The sequence below is a fragment of the Psammomys obesus genome, unplaced genomic scaffold (assembly GCF_907164565.1).
Source record: "Psammomys obesus unplaced genomic scaffold, mPsaObe1.curated_primary_1811, whole genome shotgun sequence".
NCBI lineage: Eukaryota > Metazoa > Chordata > Mammalia > Rodentia > Muridae > Psammomys > Psammomys obesus.
This window is the reverse complement of record NW_026596085.1, coordinates 13,959,340-13,982,858: the sequence shown is the minus strand read 5'-3', so window position 1 is coordinate 13,982,858 and position 23,519 is coordinate 13,959,340. Positions and strand designations below refer to the sequence as shown.

The 23,519-nt window shown below is 53.5% G+C and overlaps 1 protein-coding gene across 2 annotated transcripts in view; it reads left to right on the top strand.

The window, feature by feature from the left end:
* The window catches only part of Gramd4 (GRAM domain containing 4), a 76,051-nt gene extending 52,776 nt beyond the window's left edge, over positions 1–23,275 (top strand). For both annotated transcript variants that reach the window (XM_055627092.1, XM_055627093.1), the window contains exons 4-19: positions 4,118–4,238; positions 7,584–7,657; positions 10,465–10,597; positions 10,988–11,013; positions 11,872–11,963; positions 13,039–13,130; positions 14,244–14,292; positions 15,567–15,638; positions 16,062–16,105; positions 16,172–16,281; positions 16,400–16,554; positions 17,809–17,953; positions 18,779–18,872; positions 19,604–19,688; positions 20,514–20,582; positions 20,988–23,275. In XM_055627092.1, coding sequence (XP_055483067.1) covers positions 4,118–4,238; positions 7,584–7,657; positions 10,465–10,597; positions 10,988–11,013; positions 11,872–11,963; positions 13,039–13,130; positions 14,244–14,292; positions 15,567–15,638; positions 16,062–16,105; positions 16,172–16,281; positions 16,400–16,554; positions 17,809–17,953; positions 18,779–18,872; positions 19,604–19,688; positions 20,514–20,582; positions 20,988–21,092 — 1,466 coding nt within the window. In that variant the 3' untranslated portion in view covers positions 21,093–23,275. The remainder of the gene's footprint in view (positions 1–4,117; positions 4,239–7,583; positions 7,658–10,464; positions 10,598–10,987; positions 11,014–11,871; positions 11,964–13,038; positions 13,131–14,243; positions 14,293–15,566; positions 15,639–16,061; positions 16,106–16,171; positions 16,282–16,399; positions 16,555–17,808; positions 17,954–18,778; positions 18,873–19,603; positions 19,689–20,513; positions 20,583–20,987) is intronic.
* The last annotated feature ends 244 nt before the right edge of the window (positions 23,276–23,519 follow it).

Genomic DNA, 23,519 nt, shown 5'->3' with positions numbered 1-23,519 from the left:
AGTGTCCCTGGAACTTTGATGGAGGCTAAAGCAGAGAACCTTAGTGAGTGTCTACCAGTGAAGCTGCACCAGGCAGCACTGGGGGATTGAGACAGCCTTACCTCACAGCCAGGATTAGCAATGGGATTGGTGGGCTGCCCTGTGGGGCCTAGGGCTCATGGGCTGAGGGACCCCTCTCCCCCAAAACCCAGGGCCCTCTGCCACCTCTGCTTGGACTTCCTAACAGGTAGGATGTGCCAACAATTATCATGGATAAGCCTGTGAGCACCCTGATTCCTCTAGGTCAGTGTCCCCAGGAATCCCAGTACAAGACCAGGGTCAGTTTGCTTGATGTTTGGGGCCCTATAAGTGCAGTATTCGAGTGCTCAGAGCCTTGTCCCTTGTGGCATTCACTTCATTCCCTCACCCACCATCATTGTTCTCTTCTAGGGGCTTGGCCAGTCTAGAATGTGTGTCCCTGTAACCAAAGCACCTGCTTATGTTGCTAGCTAAGTCTCACTGAGATGCCCCACCAATCATCCTTTTACTATATCCTTGACATCGTGAGCTGGACTGGGCCCTGAGGCTAGAGGAGATGGTACTGGTGGAGTCCTCCTCTCTCTGGAACTTTCTGGGATGGAGTGGAGTCAGAGAAGCCTGCAGATAGATATGGAGATAGACGTGGGATGTGAGACATGCTCTTAGGGAGGCAATGCTTGCTGTGTCCTTCTCCAAGGACCTATATGGTCTCTGGCAACCCTCACCCAGAACCCTGAGGAGCATCATAGCCTCCCTTCCCTAAGTCATCATCCTGCATGGTCAAAGTCAAGGGAGAGTGTGTAAACACCCCCCTACACATGTGATAGATCATAGAATGCCGAAGGTACCTAGCAAGCACACCTTGGGACTCTATTCCTGATTCCATCCTGTCCTGTATCTTTGCCCTGTGATTTAAGGTCAGCAGGCTTGGAGGTGGCCTGAGTCATCAGTCTCGTCCCTGGGGCTGACCTCTGCAGAGAACCATAGGTAATAAGATCTGGGTGGTACCTCCCTGCAGCAATGGCCTGGCGTACTCTGGCTCCCTTAAGGGGATAGCCTCTCCAATGTGACTCAGTCACGTTATGGCCCTCAGAGATGAAGGGTGCTAAAGGACACCTGAACAATTCTGTGGAATCCAGAAAATGGAGACACAGAAAATCTCCCCCACTCAAAATACTGAGCCCGCTGATTCCAGCCTCAGCCAGTCCAGGTGCTCAGTTGGTTTCCTATCTTTGTCCTGGTCTACCATTACTATGTTCTGCCTAGACGGTATGCCTGGCTGTTTGGCCCAGTTCTCCTAGAACGAGGCCTGTGTCCTCAGCTGCTCTATCAACCTTGGTCTGAGCTTTAGGGTCTCAGGTGTGACTGTGTCCCAATGTTGAGTGAGGAGACTAAGACAGGAAAGAGAGCCTCCGGGTCACTCTGAGATTGTATGTTCCCATGTAATACAGAAAGGTTCTAGGCTTCCGTGGACCTCACCTTGCCCATCAGCATGGAGCAGCTGCCTCTCCCTAGGAATCTAGCCACATAGCCCTGCTCAGAGCCTGCAGAGAATAACGTTGTTTAGTTCCTTTGTCTTGGGACCATATAACAGCAAGGGCAAGCTTGTCTTTTCCTGCAGAGATTTCCTTGCTAAGGCTCATCTCACCAACCCCAGGACTGGGGTGCTCTATGTGGCCGAAACCACTGCTGACCCAATAACTGAACCACCAGCCAACCCAGGCCACAACTGCAGTGGACTTCTGTAGAGACAGTCCTTCGATCACATTCAGCCAGGTCCATGGGCTACTGCCATCCAGGAAGTCAAGCTCGGCACACACAAACATGCCCTGACCTTGGCCCTGGGATTATCATGGTGTTGTACCTGCCTGAGCCTGTGGAGACCAGATAGGGGTGGGTGTGGGTGCCAACCCTTCCTCCACAGGATAGTCCTTAGAAGTGACTGTCACATCACCCCAGGAAGACCAAACTCCACACGGGACATTCTTGTCATCTGTGCAAGAACAAGAACACACATCTTCGTTGTCCCCTTACCAGCATTGAGAGAGTTCACAGCATTCTTTTAGGAGTTCATCCTGTGTTTTCTGTGGCTCTGGAAATGGCTGGGGGCTGGATGTGGCCTGAGGCTTGAGCTGTACTGACCCTTGTTGAGGTCTCCCTTGCCATGAACTCTCCTCACCAATAGCTCTAGGTGCTGGGAGCCCAGGACAGGCTGTGGCTCTGTGAGGTGAAGTGACAACCTGTAACCTAGGTGGCAGAATCCTGTGGAGGTTCCCTGTGGAGCTGTGTTGGTCATTGCCGTTGTGAGTGGGCAGAGCTGTGTCTCAGAGGGATAGCTCGGTGTGAGGTGGGATGTGAGCCTGGCAGCGCCGTGAGAGACCCTGTCAGTGGGGCTCTCCCAGACTGAAGCCCACCACTGTGCCAGGCCTGGTTCCTGGGCTGTAACTACAAGCAAGCCTTATCGCTCGAGCTGACTACCTGGGCTGAACCCTCACTTCCCCTGCCCCCCCCATGGCCTTGCTGGCATAAATTCCCACTCCCATCCTCACTTGCTCACACTTATCTACAGTGAGAGAGCCCACCAAGGCTCTCAGGTAGCCTAGAAAATTCACTTATTTTCTGACCCCACTCCATCTACCACCCTGTTCCTCTCTGCCTGAGCCCTCTCCTCCTAAAGAACTGTTTCTACCTTCCTGCTGGGATTCAAGACTGGCCAGGGCAGGGTTGAAGGTTGTCACTCAAGATTCCCTCATGGCTCAGCCTTGGCTGTCTGTGGGGACCGTGGGGGAACCGAGCACAAAATCTTAGTGTGTTGAAGGCAGTGACCATTCAATTCACCACCAGAATCCTGGCTGCATTAAGCTGAGTGACCCTAAGTGTGATAGAAGAGAGATAAAGGGGTGCTAACTAGGACCCCTCTTCTCATGCCGGTATGGACAAAGTAGAGGGGGGCAACCCCCATGGTGTGGGGCTGTGACATGAATGAGTTCTCTCATTCATTCCCACAGTGACTCTGACGTATGCTTTGACATCTGCAGTTTGAGGCCACTGCCCCCCACCAACTCCTGGCTTCCTCTACCCTCCAAGCTGCCAGGTTGTTTGCCCCTCCCCCAGCTATCTGCTGCCTGGCTTTTTAGTTCCATCTAGGACTCCACTGTGATCTGACCTTCATGAGGTTCTTTCCAGGGATACTGCACCCCCTTCCCCTTCTCTTAGTACCCCCAAGGTCCTCTGCATTGCGGACAGAGGCTTGAGTACTGGCTCACCACCATTCTGCTGCTGACACCCCCTGGAGCCTTTAGCCTTTCTGTCACTGTCCCGTTGACTCAATCAGATGGCAGTGTGTGCCCCAGCGGCTCCTGTGGCGATGACATGGCTAAATGGCATGGGCAGTTCTCCCTTGCACCGGTCCTGAGCGCGATAAAAGCTGTCACCCATACTTCGCCCTCGTTTTATCTGGACTGTGTAAGCGGAACCCCATTAAAGGGCCTCTACCCCAGTGTATACCCCAGGGGGTGGGGTTAGGAGAGCTGCCAACTGGTAGGTTTTTCTCCGCTGACAAAATGTGCCAATTCAAGCCAAATTAAGTGTACATAAAGGCAGGTTTACCGGGGGCAGCTATCTTGTGGGTTCACTGATATCATAGGAGGAGGTCAGGGGAGTCACTACAGATGGAGATTCAGAAAAGCTGGGATAGAGAGAAAGCACACCCACAGGGGGCGGGGCAGGGAGACAGAGACAGAGCGAGAACAGAAATGTCTGCCCCTGAGCTGGAAAGTTCAGGGTAGAGGATGGGGTATGCCAGCCCTATCCTGTAACAGGTAGGGACTGAGGGATGCTGGGAGAACCTGGAGGACAGGTCTGCTTTGGTATGTTAAATAGACACCTCAGCCCCTTGTCCCAGGTCTGAATCCCAGCACCAGCATCCTCCAGACAGCAGACAGGAACCAGAATGCACCTGCCAACTGAGCACTCAGCAAACTTGAGAAGGTCACATGCCCTTACCTGTCAGGAGCCTATCTGCTGTTCTCAAGTTGGGTAGTGTTGTCAGAGGGGTCAGTGGGCATAAGTTCTGATCACCTGGATCTTCTCTCCACAGAGGAGGAGCTCCGGAAGCTTCGAGAAGAGACCAACTCAGAGATGCTGCGGCAGGAGCTAGATCGGGAACGGCAGCGCCGGATCGAACTGGAGCAGAAAATGCAGGAGGTGCTAAAGGCCAGGTGACACCCACATCCGTCTCTTCTTACTACTGTAACGATATCCCTGAAGCTGGTATTTATAAAAAGAGGTTTATTTAGCTCACAGTTCTGGAGTCTGAAGAACTCAGCTGGCATTGCTTCGGCCCTGGTGGGGGGGGATTCATAGTATATGGCCTCATGGTGGGAGAGTGTGTAGGAGAGAGATTACATCCTGCCAGGGGCCAGGCAGGGTCAAACACATTTAATGACCCTCTGGTGAGAGCTAATTTAGGGTCCCAGAGAACTGAATTAATCCCTTCCCAAGGCTGCTCTCAGGACCGGAGAACCTCTTACCAGGCCCAGGCCCTTAAAGGTCCCCCAACCCCAGTTCCATCATACCAAGAATTGAGCTTCATTAGCCCGTGAAAGACAAGCCACAGTTGAACCACAGTATCCACCCTCTCCTCAGTGGGCAGGGTTTCATGGACCCTCACCCGGATCCCTGGTGGGGCCATGGGCCAAGAGTGGTGAAAACTGGGCCACCTGAGAAGTCTTGCTCTTAGTCCCTCAAGGGGTGCAAGGTGAGTCATACCGCTGGCCTGATCCAACTCCTCAGGATCACATCCTGCCCGAGCCTGTCCGAGCCATGCTGTGGAAAGGTGTCTTTCTGGGAGGTGGGGAGCCTAGTGTGGGTGATCCTGTCACCAGCTAGGCCTGTGTAGAGAGCTGTGATCCAAGAAGGTCTAAAGACACCAGACCACCACATACCCTCCAGTCTTGACTAGAAGATGCTCCCTGACCTGTGGGCCCTGTCCTGACCCTGTAATTTAGCCCCAGAGAGTTGGCTGGGCCTCTTGGGACCTTTGGAGGAACCTGACTCCCCCGCCCTGCTTTATATTTGCCTATACTTGTTGCCCTTTCCCAGAGTATACCGCAGCCCTGCTCAGGCCCTGTGACCTATACAGAGGCTTGGCTGCTTCTGCAGCTTCAAGGCAGGGTCCTAGGCACCTCCTGTCAGCACATCCTCTGTATAGTTACCCACCAAGATCACACCCTCTTTCTCACACGCTTTCCCTCTGGATGACATTTGCCACCCAGCTTCTGCAGGGTTGTTTCTAGTCGACAGCTTTTCCCTGGATAAGTGCTCTAAGCACTTAGTCCCCTGGGCGCCTGCAGACCCGATACTCATCCATTCCTCTGATCACCCTCAGGAGCGTGGCTTCTGCTTCTGCTGCTTCTGGTGGGAGGCAAGTCAGTGCCCCTGGTAGGCCAGAGAGAATGACTATGAGCAGTTAGAGACACACACTGCTGCCTCTAGAATACCCCAGCATGACCGTGCTTGTCCACGTGGACCGAGTGTCTTCCTTGTTGGGATTTTGCCCCTTAAGGATGAGCCATGCTGGTGGCAGAGCTCACAGTTCAGGCTTGAGTGACAGGCCCCTCTGTGGTCATGTCCATTTCCTGCTGGGTCTTAGTCTAGAGTAGCAGCCCTGAGAAGCGCAGGTCTTGGAAATGAAGCTGCATATTCCCTGTCCTGACATTCCCAGTGACAACTTCACATCACCTGGCAGTCAGGCTACCCTGTTCCCCATCAGCCCACGCCATTGTAGCCTGTTTAGAGTCTTCCAGGGTAGGGTTCACCATGGGAGGAGGAACCCTCTCTTGCCTTTTAGCCCTGGCCACAAGGCTGGTGTTCCCCTGGGTTGAACTATGATCTTAGAGGTTCAGAAGTTAAATGAGTGTTCCCTTGTGTGTAGGGTACCCTCTTCCATACAATCTTCCCAGCTTCCCGTGAGGGCTAGGTTCCCCATGGTGGTCCTAGAAGGAGCAGGAGCACTCAGCCACAGACTGATCCTGTCTCAGCAGCCTCAGCCTCTCTTGCCTACTCAGGATCTGTGCCCCAGTCCCAGTCCCACCTTAAGGATCTATCCCTCCTCTCTTGGTGGGTGAGCTTACTGAGACAATTCTGAAGACTTAGAGGGTTTAACTAGTACATGGAAAGGAAAGGAACATCCAGGTTGTGACCCAGGAAGTAGAAAATGAACCTAGGAGAAGCAAGGGGCTCCTCCCTCGATTTTTGTTGAGGAAGTTTAGGAGCCTTCCGGAAGCTTGAAAGTGGAGAGGGGGAGACTTGAAAAGTCTTCCAGGGGGAGACTTCCTCATTTCTGATGTTCGTGAACTGGGAGGGGAGAGAGAAGGGCTTTGTAGGGGCACTTCAGACACAGGCAGTGCACACATCCACATACCACATAACACACGTGTCTTCGTGTTTCTGTTGCTGCAACAAAACACTATGACCAAAACAGCAAGGTGGGGAGGAAAGGGTTTATTTGGCTTATACTTCTATATTGCTGTTCATCAATAAAGGAAGTCAGGACAGGAACTCAACCAGGGCAGGAACCTGGAGGCAGGAGTTGATGCAGAGGCCATGGTGGGGTGCTACTTACTGGCTTGCTCCTCATGGCTTGCTCAGACATCTTTCTTATAGATTCCAGGAGCACCAGCCCAGGGATGGCACCACCCTCAATGGGCTGGGCTGTCCCCAATTGATCAATAATTGAGAAAATGCCTTGCAGCTGGGTCTCATGAAGGCATTTCCATTGAGGCTCATTCCTCCCTGATGACTCTAGCTTGTGCCAAGTTGACACAAAACCAGCCAGCACAATGTGTGTATTTCCACATACAGATACATAGGTGTGCTCACAGCGGACCCTGAAGCTTCAGGTAGCTGCTGTATAGAGCCTAGGAACTATTGGCTCCAGGGACAGTTACTGTGCTTCCGTGGCCCAAGCCAGTGCAGGGTGGGTTGGCTGGTGTCCTGACATTCCAGAGGAGGGCATAGAGACGCCACACGATAGAGATGCCACCCACGGAGTACGACCCAGGCTCCTGCTGGGGTATAGGTCCCTCAGGGTGGGTAACAGTAAGAGTCGGACAGGTAGACAGAGACAAGGGAGCCGTTAGGCCCAGTAAAGACTGATGATCATGAGCTGGGGGGCAGGAAGCCAGGGAGGTGGCTGGCATGGCCTAGCTGGAACCCTGCACAGGGAATTCGGAGTATCCTCCAGCTTTGGCCTCATGTGGTGTTGTGTAAAGAAGTGTGTGGTATTCTCATTAGTGAGCTATTTTTTTCCCCTTTAGGGTGAAATAAGCAACTGTGTTAAAATGAATAGGAAAGGTGAACCTCTTGCTTATGAGACACTACTTACCTATTGAAAACTAAAATGTGCACTCCTGAAGAAAGCCGCTTCGTGCTTGCTGGGCTCTGCCCTCACCAGCGCTCCAGCCTTCAGGGCTTCAGGAGCCGCCAGATCCCACCTGTCCCTGAAGCTCAGTTCCATTCTTTGGGCATTTGCACTCATGAACTTTGCGTTTGTTGTGATTAAGGTCGGAGGAGCAGCCAGCACAGCCTCAGCAGCCGCCAAAGGGACAGAGCCAGGCCAGCAATGGAACGGGCACAGGTAGGCCCTGTGGGAAGGGGGAGTTCTCTCTCCAGCCAGACCCCTCCCATGAGAATCTCCTGCCATCAAAACTGGGTTAGCGTCTCTCACTGTGGCTCAAGTCATTCCAGATGATCTCATTTCCTTGCACGAATGTGGAGTCTAGTTTGGCCACACCTCCCGAGAGGCACCTAAAAGCACAGTGGGTTATACCACATTGACCTGGTGACATGTTCCCTGTGACCGGTCATCCCATGCGGGTGCTGAGTGAACTGTGGCAGGCCATGGCGAGAAAGGCCATGGGCACAAGCCATTTCTCGTCCCCTTGCTTCCACCTTGGTGCCCACGTCCATCTTGCCACATACTTTACCTTTGTAAGGGAAGGGAACTCCGTTCTCCGTTCAGTTCTCGTGCACCCTGGCTGCACCCTCACAGATAGTGAGTGCCCCGCCCACATGCCAGTAAGCCTGGCATAAACCATGGCTTAGATCATTGGCATCAGGCTGCCTGCATCAGGAAGAGGCCCAGGCTAGGAGGCTTCTCCTAAGGTCTCCCAGGGCCAGCCTCACTGCACCCGCTGGCATCCAGCCCCAGTGCGGCTGCATCCCTTGAGAGGTGGCCTCCTTGAGCCATATGGAGGATCCCTGGCCAGTTCCCAGGCTTAGATGGAGAGCTCTTACCTTGTGAATCTTGGTTATCAAGCCAAGAACAACACAGGAGACTTTGAGACTCTTGGGGCTTGGTGATAGTGAGGGTTGAGAAGTGTGGGGGTCCTCCCCACTCCTTGGTCCTTCATAGGGCGGGGGGCCCCTTGTCCCTTTGTCAACATCAGGCCTAATTATTTTTATTTTTTTAAAAAGATTTATTTTTATTTTATGTATATGCATGTTTTGCCCTCATGTATGTGTGCACCATTTGAGTGTACGGTACCCACGAAGGCTAGGAGAAGGTGTGGAAGCTCTTGCAACTGGAGTTACGCACAATTGTGAGCTGCCATGTGGGTGCTGGGAATTGAACCTCAGTCCTCTGGAAGATTAGCTGGTGCTCTTAACCATTGAGCCATCTCTCCAGCACACCCAAACCTAATCTTGATTGCCTCGGTGTGGTGGGCTGTGTGGGGGCTGTGTGCCTTCTCCATACTTTGGCCCCTGGTCACCCTCCAAGACAGGGAGGACATGATAGAGGAGGGGGCCACACCCTGGCCCTGCCACATCCTAGATAAAAGAAGAAATCCAGCCATCAGGTGTGTGCCTGCCTCAGCTCATCCCTGGACCTCAGGCTCACACCTTTGAGGATGAAGCACTTCGGGCCTTTCCCTTGCTAGAAGCTAGGAGCATGGCAGAACGCGTCCCCGACTCTGGTTATGAAAGTCAGGCAGGAGCTGCAGGCGCTCGTTGAACAGATGGACTTCAGGACTGGGTAGAGATGGCCTCCTTCAGGCAGATTGTCATGTTTCCCGGACCTGCAGTCCACAACCCACAAGCCCTGTCTGGTTTTGTTTTGTTTTTTGGCTTTTGTTTTTGTTTTGTCTTGTCTTACATTTTTGGTTTCATGAGACAAGGTCTCTCTATGTAGCCCAGGCTGAATCTCCTGCGTTGGCCCCTGCCCCCAACCTCCTCCCCAGTGCTGGCTGGGATTGTAGATACTCCACACCGTGCCCAGCTGGGTTTACATTTTTAAATAGTTTTTAGAATATATTTAAATGGCTGAAGAAAAAAGTAAAAACAGAAGGAAGATTATTTCTCGGTAAGTGAAATTCTGTGAGTCTGTCGTCCATGAATATCCAGTGGAAGCATGGGCTGGCCAGTCTTTTGCCTGGCCTTTAGACCACCTTTAGCTCCCAGACAATCGTCCTTGCCTGCCCTGGATCCACTTGAAAACCTTGGTGGACGGACGGTAATAGAGCCAGATCAGCCTGCAGACTATCTGGGTAGCTCCAGGAGGCTCATATCTCAGCCCACCCACTTCCCATTGGCCTGTGTCCTTCAGCTTCTGTCCAGGCCGAGTGCTCTTGTGTTTATGTTGATTGTTGTCCACTCGCCCTGGGTCCACAACACAGGCCTGGTGTATTTTCTTTAAGTTTAAATTGACACATGCTATCAATTTGGTGTTTATGGCGCCCAGGGTGTCAAGTGCCTGCCATTCCCAGTCTTTTAAATTATGGTGTGGCAGCGCCCCCTGCAGGCAGATCCACATCTTGTTTTCGTTAGAGTCGGGTCTCAGAACGCTGCCTGCCCAGCAGCTTTCTCCCTGGAGTTCTCCCACTTGGATTACCATCTGTGGTCTCAGCTGTCCATAATGACAGCGAGTGACATACAGACAATAACTGTGAGCTCACCGCGGCCAGCAGCTTGGTCTCTGGGGCCGTGTACCCTAATGCACACAGTGGCTGGGCCTCAGGACCTGGCATGGCGAACCCACTCAGCCACTTCCCAGACAAACCAGAGGTCCACAGGGAGGGTGGTACAGACATGGCCTGGACATAAGCCCAAGGCTGCCGGAAAATTGATGCCTGGAGATTGCTGGGGTCCAGCGTGAGGATGGAGACATCTTGCTTTTTAGGGTCTCTGCGGCTGGGGTGGCTCTGACCTGCATTTGCTGGTTTGCACGTAGTGTCCTCAGGGACCTGAGCCCTTCAAAGGCCCCTCTGGCTAGGTCTCTTCACATCTTGCTCTATAGTACAAGCTTCTCTCCCCTAAACGTTTCGTGGATCCCCACCCAGATCAGTATTTTCTGTAAGGCTCCATACCTGGCCCTACATCCCCGGTCCAACCTCAGAAGGGGTTGTGTGGCCCCTGCAGCGCCCCTCTCTGGTCTCCTTCCCACAGACCGCCGCAGCCAGGGGCTGTCCTCCCGAATACAGAAGTGGTTCTATGAGAGGTTTGGGGAGTACGTGGAGGACTTCCGCTTCCAGCCAGAGGAGAACACGGTAGAGACGGAAGAACCCCTCAGCGCCCGCAGGTAGGGGAGCCTCAGCAAGCCCAGGAAGCCGTGTGCTAGGACCAGGGCCCTGGGCTAAGCTTCGGCAGCCACTGTTGAAGTGGTTGCTACAAGCTCTAGAAACCCCCTGTGCCCATGTCCCTGGAGCACCTCCTCAGAGGGGCTTGTGGGAAAGTGGAGTCGTGTGACAGATGGGAGGGCCGGTCTATTGTGGGGAGTCACCCCAACTTCAGGACTTAGGGATCAGCAGCAAGGGCCCCAGTGTTGAGGTCTGTGTGTCACTGTGCATGTGTCCCCCAGGCACCTGAGAGTCTCCTAGGCACTTAGACAACCCCCTTGCTGCTTATGCAGAGTGGCACGCCGAGAGCGTTGGTGACGTCACTCTGAGCCTTCCCTCTCTCCCTCTCTCAGGTTAACTGAAAACATGAGAAGATTGAGTAAGTACTGCGGGTTTGTCGTGGGGCCTGGGGGGAGCCTCTGTGCTCCTGAGCTGAATAGAAAAAAGTCCTCTCCTGTCTTCCCTGGGACAAAAACTTGTGGTGGAAGAATGCCTCACACATAGCACAGTCCAGGGCCAGTGGAGAACCGAGCCTGCTTTGGTGGACTCCGTATTTAGGACAGCAGTCCTCAACCTTCCTCCTTTTGCGACCCTTCATTACAGTTTCTCATGCCGTAGTGACCCCAGCCATAAACTTATTTCTGTTGCACCTTCATAACCGTAATTTTGCTGCTGCTATGGCTCATAACCTAAATACCTGATCTGCAGAATATCTGATAATGTGACCCAAAGGGGTCACGATGCACAGGCTGAGAACCTCTGCTCTAGAGTCTAGAGGGACCGTTGGGCCTATACAGCAGAGGGAGGCCACGATGCTTGTGGGCACTCCTGTTAGTCTGTGGAGTAAATGTCTGTGTTTTCCGATGGTATTAGGTGACCCCTTTTGACCCCAGGGGGTTCTGACCCACAGGTTGAGAACCGCTGATTAACGGTGAACTGTGGCTCACATCTCTGATATTCCTCAGGTCCCACAGAGTACATCTATCCTCACTGTCTCTTTCTTTTCCCTATCTCCTGCTACTTGTGGGCCTCTGCTAGGGGCAGGTATCATCTCCCTATGGGGACCATGGTCAGTGGTTAGGAGGGACACTGGCAGCAAGGCCCTTCAGTGGGTTGGGTCTTGCATTATTGAGCCGGTTCTGCTTCTGGCTGGGGTGGTGGAGGGCACATGACCCCGCTTGTGTGCTAAGGGGCAGGCCAGCGCTGTGCTAACCATTGCATTCTGTTCTGTCCCCAGAGCGTGGTGCCAAGCCTGTCACTAACTTTGTGAAGAACCTGTCTGCCTTATCCGACTGGTACTCCATCTACACCTCTGCCATCGCCTTCACCGTGAGTGTTCTCACAGGCTGGGTAGGGCCAGCAAGATGCCCGGACAAGTCTTCCCTATGAGATCCCCAGAGGGCAGCCCCCAGGCAATTCTTTCTTGGGCTCTGAATGTGCTCAGTTTCTCCATCAGCAATATGGGTGTGTGCAGTGGCTCCAGTACTAGATCACAGGCCCCTGAGGACACGGCATGTACCTCATAGCAGTGTCCTTAGGAAAAACCTCTTGGCTCACTGTTTGGTTGTGACTTGAGGCATGGCCACATGGACCCAGAGGTGGGGTTAGGGAGGCTCCGGACAAATGAATGATGTCAGCAGGCTGCAGGCGATCCATCCACCTGCCAGGTCCTTCAGGCCAGAAGGAAGCCACAGGCCTGTGCACCTTCCAGAGTATTCACAGACAGTGCCCTCCTTCTGAGGAGGCCTATTTGTAGGTATTGCCCAGTTAGTCCTATCCAAGGAGAGTCCTAAGACAACCTGAATCCTGGCCAGGCACACTGGTACCTTCGCAGGGACTTGATATCTACCAGGCAGACCGGCCCTTGGCACACTCATAGCTGAGACTGTGAGAGAGGGTTCTACACCGAGGTGCGCATGCTGTCTCCCTAAGAGACAAGCTCTTGTTCAGGCCCACCTTCTGGCCTTCCCCCTCTGAGTGTCACTCAGGGCCTCCGGCTCCACACAGGCCTCCGCTGCAGCTCACTTGCTACCTTAGCAGTGATAGGCCTCCTTATCAGGTGGAAGAACCCAGGTATGGGGGGGTCACACTGGGGACAGGGAAGACCTCGTCATGAGGCCCCCACCCTCCTTTTCTGATCCATACTCACACAGGGCAATCTCCCTGTCCACCCTCTGCCCGAGTGGACCTCTCTCTTAAACTGGAAGCAGCCTTCCTGACTGCCCCATCCCACATGCCCTTGTTCCCTGGATGTCTGTAGAGCCAGCACTGGTCTCCCTCATTAAGGGTTGCCTTATTGCAAGCAGGACACCACTTGTACCAGCGTGCTCTGTTTGGCCTGCCTAGTCATGTCCCTCACCTCCTGACACCTCCCTAACCATGTCCTTCACCTTCTCGCACTCAGGTGTACATGAATGCTGTATGGCATGGCTGGGCCATCCCCATGTTCCTGTTCCTAGCAATTTTGAGGTTGTCCCTCAATTACCTCATCGCCAGGTAGGTGAGCTGGGCTCTTGTTTGGCTCTGTTACACAAGGCCACACCATGTGGCCCGCTACCCATATCGCCATGTCCTCTGAGAGGCTCTGGAGACTTTAGGGAGCGGGCGGTGGGTGGCTGAGCTTCAGTACAACCCCATCCCTCTCTCTGAGGTGTTGTATGTTTGTCAGGAAGTTCTCCCCAATCCTGGGGTGGGTGGGTGAAACTGTAGGGCTCTGCACCCCCATGGATGTCCTGGTGGCTTTTGGTTGTAAAAAGGAAGCGCTGAAAGTTGGGCGTGGTGGCATAGTTCAAGGCCAGCCAGGGCTGTTACACAGAGAAATCCCGTCTTGAAAAAAACAGCCAAACAAACAAAAAAGGAAGTGCTGAACAGCCGAGGTTGAAATTCACAGTGTTAGCAGCACGAACACACTTGCATGGTGGGCACTTTACTCCACCAAGGCTGAGGCCCTTCCCTCCATTACTCTGTGCCCTTTCCCATCCCTTTTTGGGGCAGCCACATCTGGGGTGAACCCTTGCCTGCACTCCTGGGGTGAGCTTTACCTCTGGCTTCTCCCAGGAGTGAACCTTAGTTTTTTGCCTTGGCTTGTGGGAGAGATGGACTCCAGATTTCCTCTCAGTCCCTCAAAAGATTGCAAGCACACATACCAGCCTAATCCACCCCCTTCTGGGCCTGCCTCGGGAATTCATTTGAAAACAATTTTTACTGGAAACACTGAAATGCCTTTGAAAGTCATAAGTCCCCGTTAGTTCACAGCCCCTAATCAGCATCAGTCCACTAAGAGGCATTGCTGATGTCAATAAAACTGCATTAACACACCAGTCAGGGGGCATGATGAGATCAAATAGGCACTATGGCTACTTTAGCCAGTCACAGCGTTGGGCTTCTCCCTACCCACAATGGCTGCTGTTGCAGCAGGAGAGGAGAAACCAACTCGGGTAACCAGTAAGGGGTTAGGGGCAATCGTTCCAGCTTCAGGAGTCTCTTCTATGTGGCCGTCCCTGAAGGAACAGATGACCCCTACTCTAGCTGTGACCCAGCTGATGGCTTGGATGTTGTCCCCCGCCAGGTGACATTGTTTTCACGGCTGTAGCGGCTTCTGTTTTTCAGGGGCTGGCGGATACAGTGGAGCATTGTGCCAGAAGTATCAGAAGCTGTGGTAAGTCCTGGGGCAAACTGTCCCTCTGCCTAAATCAGCCAGGACTCCTAACCTGGGGCCGCATCACGGGGAGTCCAGATGAACATCGCCCTGGCAGGGGCTCTTTAGAGGAGGCCAGCCATGCCAGCCCTGAGCTCCAGGAGGCTACCCAACTCAGACACGCACCTGGATCAAGCTTTGCTACCTAGAAGCAGATTGCCCTGTCCATCTGTCCGGGTTGACCCTTTCTACCTGGGATTGTTATAAGGGCAATCAGGGAGCTGCTATAGCCCCCATAGAGCTTTCTGGGTGGGGAGGTAAACAGGATGCCAGATGAACAGACATGTCTCAGTCCTGGACACCAGAACCTCTGTCCGGCCCCTGCCTAGCTTGTATTTTATTAATACTCAGTTTCATCTACTTGTTAACATGGCTATGGGTCCTTTTAAACTACAGGAGAATAGCTATGACAGAGGCATGGATCCTCAAATCTAAGATTATCGACAGAAGTTCGTTCTAGACTCTAGAGTTCTCTAGAGCAGTGGTTCTTAAGCTTCCTAACTCTGCGTGACCCTTTAATACAGTTCCTCTTGTTGTGGTGGCCCCTCCCCCAACCATAAAATTATTGCATTTGCTATTTCACAACTATAATTTTGCTAATGTTATGAGTTATAATATAAATACCTGATATGAGACCCCTGTGAAAGGGTCATTTGACTCCCAAGGGGTCTCGATGGCTTAGAACCACTACTCTAGAGTCTAGGAGCAGACTCTTGGGTCTGTGGGACAGAGGGAGGCCACAATGCCTGTGGGCACACCTGATAGTCTGTGGAGTACCTAAGGATGGGACAGTCTCCAGGAAGCCAAGCCAGTGTCTCACCCAGCCCTGAGACTGGGAGCCCTTAGGAGATTCTTACTGAAATAATAGTCATGTGAACTGCCACAGGCCTGGGCCTCGGTCACCCTGCCAGTCAAGAACTGAGTGGGGCCAGCACTGACAGGACATACCATTGCAGTGAGCTGGGAGAGTGAGTCAGGGCCTTTGTCCGCCATTGTGTCTGCTCCCCCATGGGGCCCCACCGCCTGCCTGCCCTCTGCACTGGAGCAGGGCAGCAAGCATAAGGGGAGATCCCACCCTTAGCCCAGCAGATGTCTTTGCACCCAGTCCCCTGGCTGTATGGAGACAGCAGTGACCCGCACATCCCCCGGGGCTGGGAGCCTTCATGCTGTTTTGTCAGTAATTGTTCTGAACTGTTAAATTTCAGTGGAAAATTCTCTCTCTCCTTTGACTGAAGGAACCCGCAAAGGAAGATTTGACCGTGTCTGAGAAGTTCCAGCTGGTGCTGGACGTCGCCCAGAAAGCACAGGTGCCATCTCCCAGCTTGCTGGTCACCCTGGGAGGGGGGAACCCTAATCCAAAGGTCATATGTCCTTCAGTTCCGTGCCTCTTCTAGTCGATCATTCTCACAATGGTGAGGTGGCATGGGGGCGTGGCTTCCTGATGAATCTGTGGCCTTATATAGACAGAGCCCTCCACCGCCAGGGCTGAGCACCCCTAGAATTCAGGGCTGAGCATCCCCAGAAGTCAGGGCTTAACCTCATCTGCCCACTTCATTACTTCCGGTGGCCTTAGCTTTAGAACCAAACAACCTCAGACCTTGGGAGTGGTGTGGCAGGACCAAAGGGCTCAAGTGGTCATGGCTGTGTATTTCCCCTGGTGCCTTCTGGGTACGTCTATGTGACCGACAGGCACTGGGGCTTGTGGTCACTGCAGTTTCTCCTTCACGCAGAATCTCTTTGGCAAGATGGCTGACATTCTGGAAAAGATCAAGAAGTAAGTGGCTGTCCCCGCAGCGAGGGTGGTGTGCGCCACCCCGCCTGACCTCCATCTTCCTTACAGCCTATTCATGTGGGTGCAACCTGAGATCACTCAGAAGCTGTATGTTGCCCTGTGGGCTGCCTTCCTGGCTTCTTGCTTCTTCCCCTACCGCCTGGTGGGGCTTGCTGTCGGTAAGGAAAAAGTGCCACCGTCCTGGGAAACAGTTAGCAGACATGTCGTACAAGGAGTGGGGCCGGGCAGGGGTACCCGCCCTTTGTCTACGTGGATATATCTCTGCTTTCCCCTCAGGCCTCTACGCCGGCATCAAGTTTTTCTTAATCGACTTCATCTTCAAACGCTGCCCAAGACTCCGAGCCAAGTATGACACACCCTATATCATCTGGAGGAGCCTCCCCACCGACCCCCAGCTCAAGGAGCGTGCTGGTGCCACCGTGTCTCGAAGGGTGAGCCCCCCAACCCCCGATCCCTGAGGAGGGTGTAAGCAGAACCATTAAGGGAATGGATCCTAACCTCTGGTTCTACATACACTCACTCGGAGCCTGGTGTTTTCCAGATCTTAGCAGCCTTTGAGATAGGTGGCGGAAAGCACCCTGAGGTTTTCCCCTGTCACCACTCACTTCACATGTCAGGGCCAGCCAGCCCTGGGAGGAGTGGGCCAGTGTGTCTTCCTCAGGGGCTGAGGTGGGTGAGGTGCTCAGGCCCAGCAGGGCTCCTAGGGATGCATAAGAAATTACATTAGCTTCTCCATGTGAGTGCTCTCTAGGAGGGGGCGCACCAGGGATCCCCCACTGCTGCTTGTGAGAGTGAAGCACTGAGCTGGGTTGGGGGGGTCACACTCTGGCATCCAGGACAGCAAAAATTGTTGGGAACCTGAGATCAGCCATTGGCCAGAGCAGCCCAGGCCTGGAATGAGCGCTGCTGACTCTTTTCCAACAAGTAGAGGTCACCCAGGACAGAGCTTGGCCTGTTGGGACAACTCAAGGGCCCATTTAGCCCTGGAGTGGCTTGGCCAGGGCTCAAGACCATGTAGCATTCACTACAACATGGCTGGTACATCCTGGTGGAGGCCACCCCTCCCCCATCCCTGGTGTCCCACAGGCCCCATGTCTGTACAGAGTTACATTCAGGTCTTTGTGCTTACAACTTCACATCACCTGTACCCCCTTTTCTCTTTCGTGACGGTCACACGTGTGCCTGGTGTCTCCTTTCTGGCCAGTTGTCAGGGCTTGACAAGGTACTGTGTCCATGTGGAAGCCCCCTTGGGCCTGCTGTGAGCTGATGCTATGACATTGCTGCGTTGTGACTGATGTTCTGGCGTTGTGTGGCCAACTGACTTCTGCAGTGTCGATTGTAATTGCCTCAGTGCAGAACCCATGCGAGGCAGCTGTGTCCTTGCATTTTGTGTGCTGGAGCCCAGGCTTAGTGCCAGCACTGTGGGCTGGAGAAGACTGTGGGCATCTCTTGAGGAAAACATCCCTCATCTAGCCCAGGTAGCACACGGAATTCATCCAGTGCAGGGCCAACACTAGAAGGGGAGCTTCCTGTGGGAGCTGTACCCCCACATCTTCTGGATAGGAATAGAGCCCATCAGTCAGTTTACAGCTGACATAGGCAGGGAGGCCAGTGTGTCCCCACATCAGCTGCGGGTCCAGCTGTCTCCCCTCCAGACCCTGACCGGGACTGTATGCTGTTGTCAGCTGCAGACAGCCTCATCACGGAGCTACGTCTCCAGCGCTCCAGCCGGTCTGAGTAAGGATGAAGATGCCGGTCGCTTTCACAGCACCAAGAAGGGAAATTTCCACGAGATCTTTAACTTGACTGAAAACGAGCGCCCACTGGCAGGTAAGCATGTCGTGAGTCTGTGACCCAGCCAGTCATGGAGGAGGTGGAAGACTGGGGCAGGGTCTAAGCCCATGTAGGAGGCATGGCCCCCACCTTCATGACAGGCTGAAGGAACCTGTGAGGAAAAGGCCCAAACTTACTTCTCAGAAGAGGTGACATAGGAGTGAGGTCTTGGGCTGTCCTAGGAATCATGAGGAGGTAGGGACTACTTATCATCATAGATTCAGGTGGACCTTCTGAAGGCAGAAATCTCTAGGGAGTGGGGCTCAGCCCTGCCCCTGCTGGGGATTCCCATATCATTGTATCAAGGTATAAGCCTGAAGCCTAGAGCCTGTTTCCTAGCCCTGTCCTGGCACTTTGGCTTGAGTGTACAACCTGTCACAGGTACCTCAAGACTTGGGTGTCCAGTCAACGTTCTGGAAGAGTGTTCAGTAATTACCTGAGATCCAGAGTCTAGGGCTTTCTCTAGAGTCTCCTTCTCCGCTGCAGGCCTGTGTGGAAAGCAGCCTAAGTCAGTGAGGACTGCAGCTTGATTTGGTTACTGGGAGAGGAAAGCTGTCCTCCCAGACAATAGGTGACCTCACTCCTGACAGGCCTCACCCGCCCCAACTGTGAACTCTTGTGCATTCCCAATTCTGGGCATGGAACCCAGGGCTGGCCTGTGAGCGCTGTGATGGGGTGAGCATGTGACCCCATCAACCTTTTCTGATGGTTCCTTGTGGATGGAGTTACATCTTTAACCAGTCGGTGCTGACAGATAACAACATAGGTCAAGGCCAGGGTATTTCCAGAGGAAGAAAATTCCAGGTCCATTTTCTCCATCAGTGTGTGAGAACGGTTGGCGTTGCTGCCTCATAAACCGAGACCGGAAGATGCCCACGGACTACATCAGGAATGGAGTTCTGTATGTGACAGAGAAGTAAGTGATGCCACAGGCCCAAGCGTGACTGTTGGGGGGGGAGTGGAAGAGGGTCCTCTCCAGGTCCCAGACACATGCCCAGGTCCAGCAAGCAGGCTTTGCAATGCCACAGCCCAGCCTCATTCTGCCCAGCTGCCTGGCCTTCATGACGTCACTCCTGGGGCAGCCCCACCCTCACTTTGGCTGATGGAATCTCTCAAGTGGATGCTCAAGTAGAGGTCGAGGCTATTCAGATGGTAGACTCTCTCAGGAAATAGACTTTATAGGGATATTTGAGGGTCCTGTCCATGACTCCTGGCTGTCTGAGGCTAGGCTAAAAGTAGCTTTGGGCTTTCCCCACTGTGGGACTACATAGCGCCTTGTCTTTGCTATGCCCCAGCACCCCCATGGTATTTGAGAGTTACAACAGGGGGTAGGGTATATGGTAGTCCTCAAGGGGCCCTTTACCATAGCCCCAGTCCCTACTTGTTTTCCCTGCCAAAGAAGTCAGCCCAGGGGAGCCTGGCAGGGCCTCAGGATGCCTTCCTGTAGCTCCTGCCGGCAGACATCTGGGAGAGAAAGGCCTAGGTGTCCCACAGGGCAGGGTGTTCAGTCCTCTCCAGGTGCTGCGTGTGATGGGTCACTGACCATCCCACGGGATTATGGAGGCAGTCGGGGAGGACCCTACTTAGCAGGGGCCCCTCTGGCCCAGCTGCCATCTCTCGTGTCTCTGCCTTTCCTCCCCTGTGTAGTTACCTGTGCTTCGAAAGCTCCAAGTCTGGGTCATCAAAGAGGAACAAAGTGATCAAACTGGTAGACATCACAGACATCCAGAAGGTGGGTGCCCACCCCTCCTGCCACGCTCACAGTCTGGGGCCACAGACAGGTTTTCAGCTATGAGTCCAAGTGCTGCCGCCACGGCTGTTTCAGCCTGACTTCGGGAAGGCTCTGTGCGGAGCCCTGTCAGCTTCCTCCTGAGATACCAAGTGCAGCCTCACTTCTCCCATGTCCCTGGGAGTCAGCACCTGGCCTGGCAACCATCATACAATGCAGAAAAGGGCATCACGACGTCTGACTGACCTCCGCTCTCGTGTGGTCCAGGCTAACCTTGAACCCAGGATTTTTTGTTGGTGGTGGTGGTGGGTGTTTGTTTGTTTGTTTGTTTGTGTTATGTTGCTGAGGATCAAACTCAGGCCTTCATTCCTCTTAAGCAAGCATTTTACCAGCTGAGCCACATGTCAGCCCTTCCTGTGTCTTGAAAGGAGAGTCTGAGAAGTTCTGTCATGAACTTTCCACCTCTATCTGATACCCCCCCCCCCAAGAAATGTTGGGCTCCTGCCATGGGCCCTTATAAACAAGCACACAAGCATTTGTATGTACGTAGTGAGGTTTAGTAGTTTCCCTAGAGGGTTGGCGTGTGGAGTGTGCCGTGTCTGGAGAGTGGGAAGGGTTGTTCTCTGGAACAGAGAGAGGAAGGATCTGTTGAGCATGGGACGGACCAGCCTCCCCAGCTGAGTAGCCCGGGTCCAGGCTGGCAGCCTAGTCAGGAACAGTCCTAGTACTAGACAGGACCCTCAAGAGATCTCTGGGCACGTGGGGAACTGGCTTCACTCCTGTCCTTGGGAGAAGCTGCTGGTAATGGCTGTGCTGTTTTTCTTTCAGTACAAAGTCTTGTCCGTCCTCCCTGGCTCTGGCATGGGAATTGCCGTATCGACACCATCAACGCAGAAAGTAAGTGCCTGGCAGATGACATCCCCTCCTTCCACCCCTACTTCTGGCTGCTGCCAGGGGACCTGAGTGAGCCTCCCTGGGACATGGTTTCAACTTGGGGGGAGATTCTCTTCTCTGTCAGCCCAAGAGCCTGCTGCATGGAATCAAGGTCCAGAAAGCTTAGCTTGGGTGGGCTTCATAGAGTTATAGGACAGACAGTTTGGTGAGGCCCAGGGAGAATGGATCCTGCATGCAGGGTCCTCAGGCTGGATTCTCGGGCTGGATGAAGCAGTGAGAGGAATATTTGATTTTCCAGGTCATCTGCAGCCTGCCTGGCTGCTGCCCTGGTCTCCTAACAGGGGCTCTTCTAGCCCAAGCCTGGCTATGAAGCACTCATTCCCCCACTCTCCATTTCCTCCCTGCCAGCCCCTGGTGTTCGGTGCCATGGTACACAGAGACGAAGCCTTTGAGACCATTTTCGGCCAGTACTTGAAAATCACGTCTGCAGCAGCCTCTGGCGGCGACAGCTAGTATTGACTCCGAAGCGTTGCTGGAATCCTTTCCAACCATTGGCTAGAGGAACTGATAGGGCTGTCCTCACGATCTTTGGCAATAATTCTCCCGGACTGTGTGGCTGGTTACATTGGCCCTGGGTTCTGCAGACCCAAAGGGCTGCAACTCACATGGAAATGGTGCCGGGCTGGCCCGTGCTGAGCGCGTGAAGCACCTTCGTGGACACCTGTGGACACAGGTGGGCAGAGGATCCTCTTAACCTGTTTGAAGGGTGGCACACAGGACACTCGTCCTCAGGCCCCCGCTAAGCACAGCTCCTCACTCTCCATCCCGGCCTGGGTACAGACGGAGCACTTGCCGTCCCGAGAGGCCCCTTGATATTATGACCCCTGCTCTTCAGAGGCTAGAGGCTTTTTTCCACCAAAGTCATAGCTGGGAGTGGTTGTAGCCCCTTCCTGCCAGGATGGTAAGACAGAGAGAAATGGCGGGGAGGCCACTCTCCAACGAAGAAACGGCCAGTCATCTCACTCACCCTCAGACCCTCCTCCCACGCTGGACCTAACTGTGGGCACTGCGAGGCTGTGGGTAGGGCCCCTCAGGGCTTGGGGTTTGGGGTTCCTCCCCCTCCATTTTCGGTGTCTTGGCCTGAGCTATCACACATCTGGCCCATCTTGGCTTGACACTCCAACCAAGAGGCCAGTAATTGGTGGCCGGCTAGGGTCCAGAACGGCGTGTTGGCAAAAGCACACCTTTTAAACACTGCGCTCTTTGGGAAGGTTTAGGGGGCATTCTCCACTCTGGCTGCTCTTAAGTGAGAGACATGGTGGTCGGTGGTCGTCTGGCTGGCACTTGGCCTCCAGGCTGCAGCCACTCTGGGTAATGGGATGGGTTAGGGGAACTGGCCTGAGGGTCTGTCAGGGAGATATGGGAGGGCCCTGTGCCACAGGAGATGGCTGTGGGCAGAGCCTAGAGGTTGGGGGGCCCAAGTTGCCCTGTACCTCTAACATTTAACAGTATTCCCTCTTCCTGCGAGCCCAGCAAGGGCCAGGCAGACCCCACCCTATCCATGCTCCCTGCCCCAGCAAAGGTGGAGACTTCAAGGGAGGGTGATCTTATAGGCCCGGGCCTCTGAAGGGGGCGACCACCACCCCACCTGTGCATTTCCCAGGTGAACCACACTCTGGTTCCTTCAGCTTGTCCTGAGTCCTTCAAACGTCACTGAGATTGCTTTTTTGAAGAAACAGAAGATTATATTTTTTACAGAGAGCAAGCTGTCTTTCTTATTTTTGTATCATTTTTCAAATGTAATTTTTACCTTTGCTCCAATCCTCATTTGCTGGTTGTGGGTGTGAGGCCTGGTGGCTTGGGCTCATGACACCTCATTCCCAGGGGCTTCAGGCCACACACAAGCACACATACCACCCCAGATGTGCAGCCAAGGCCACACTGCTCCAGGTCCATGGCTGGAGGAGGAGTCTGAACATGGAGTTAGGACCCTCCACCCAGGGCTTGGCCCCTGTAATATGCTCATGCTCTGAAGAGCATGAGGGGAGATAAGGGAGGACCTGCTGACACCCCAACATGCCAGATGGGAGGCAGCTGGCCTCTGACCTGTCTCTGGGGATGGCTTCATGGTGGTTAATGCTTTATAGACCCTGGCAGTGCCCTGGTTGGCAAGTGCTGCCACCGGGGTGCCACACAGAGGCCTTGAGCTGAACGGGCGAGTGGAACAGTCGGTTTAGTTTGAGTCTCTTTCTCTAGGAAAGAGAGATGAAGACTGACCATGGGCTAGGGTAGTTGGTTAGGGAGCGGGGAGTAAGTGGTGGCCCCAAGTTCCACAGCTGGCCACCAGCGGGTCTTTGGGTGGAGCCCAGGGGGACAGAGCTAGACAGGATCTACACATACTTACAGAGACACTGGAGTCTGTACTGGATTGTGTGATCTGGGCAGGTGTTTAATTGCTGACTAATCACTGACCTAGAATGTTCAATTTTTGTATGTCTGAAGCTTGAGTCTGTTTTGGATATGTACATAATTGTTACTGGTGTAACTTTTGTTCTACAAAAGGATCATATTCTATAAAGAACTGATAGGAAAAAAAAATCTCTGTCACTTTTTTTTTAAAAGACAACCTTGTTTAGATACAAAGTCTTGTATAAATTATAATTTTTATTTAATAAACCTAAAATGCTCTGTGCTAAGTCTAGGGGCCTCTGTTCTTAGGAGAGTGTGTAGATGTTGGTTAGTAGAGCATCTGGGTGGCCCCCAGATGTTCACAGCACCAGAGTCCTCATGGCCACCAGGGCAGTTAGCAGTCAGCACAAAAACTACCTGGGAGAATGAAGGCTTGGGTATGACCCGGGGAATGGGTGGTGATTGCTCTAGGGCGCCCCTGGTGTGAAGGAGGCTGGGAACAGGAGGTTGTCCCTTCGTCCTAAAGGACAG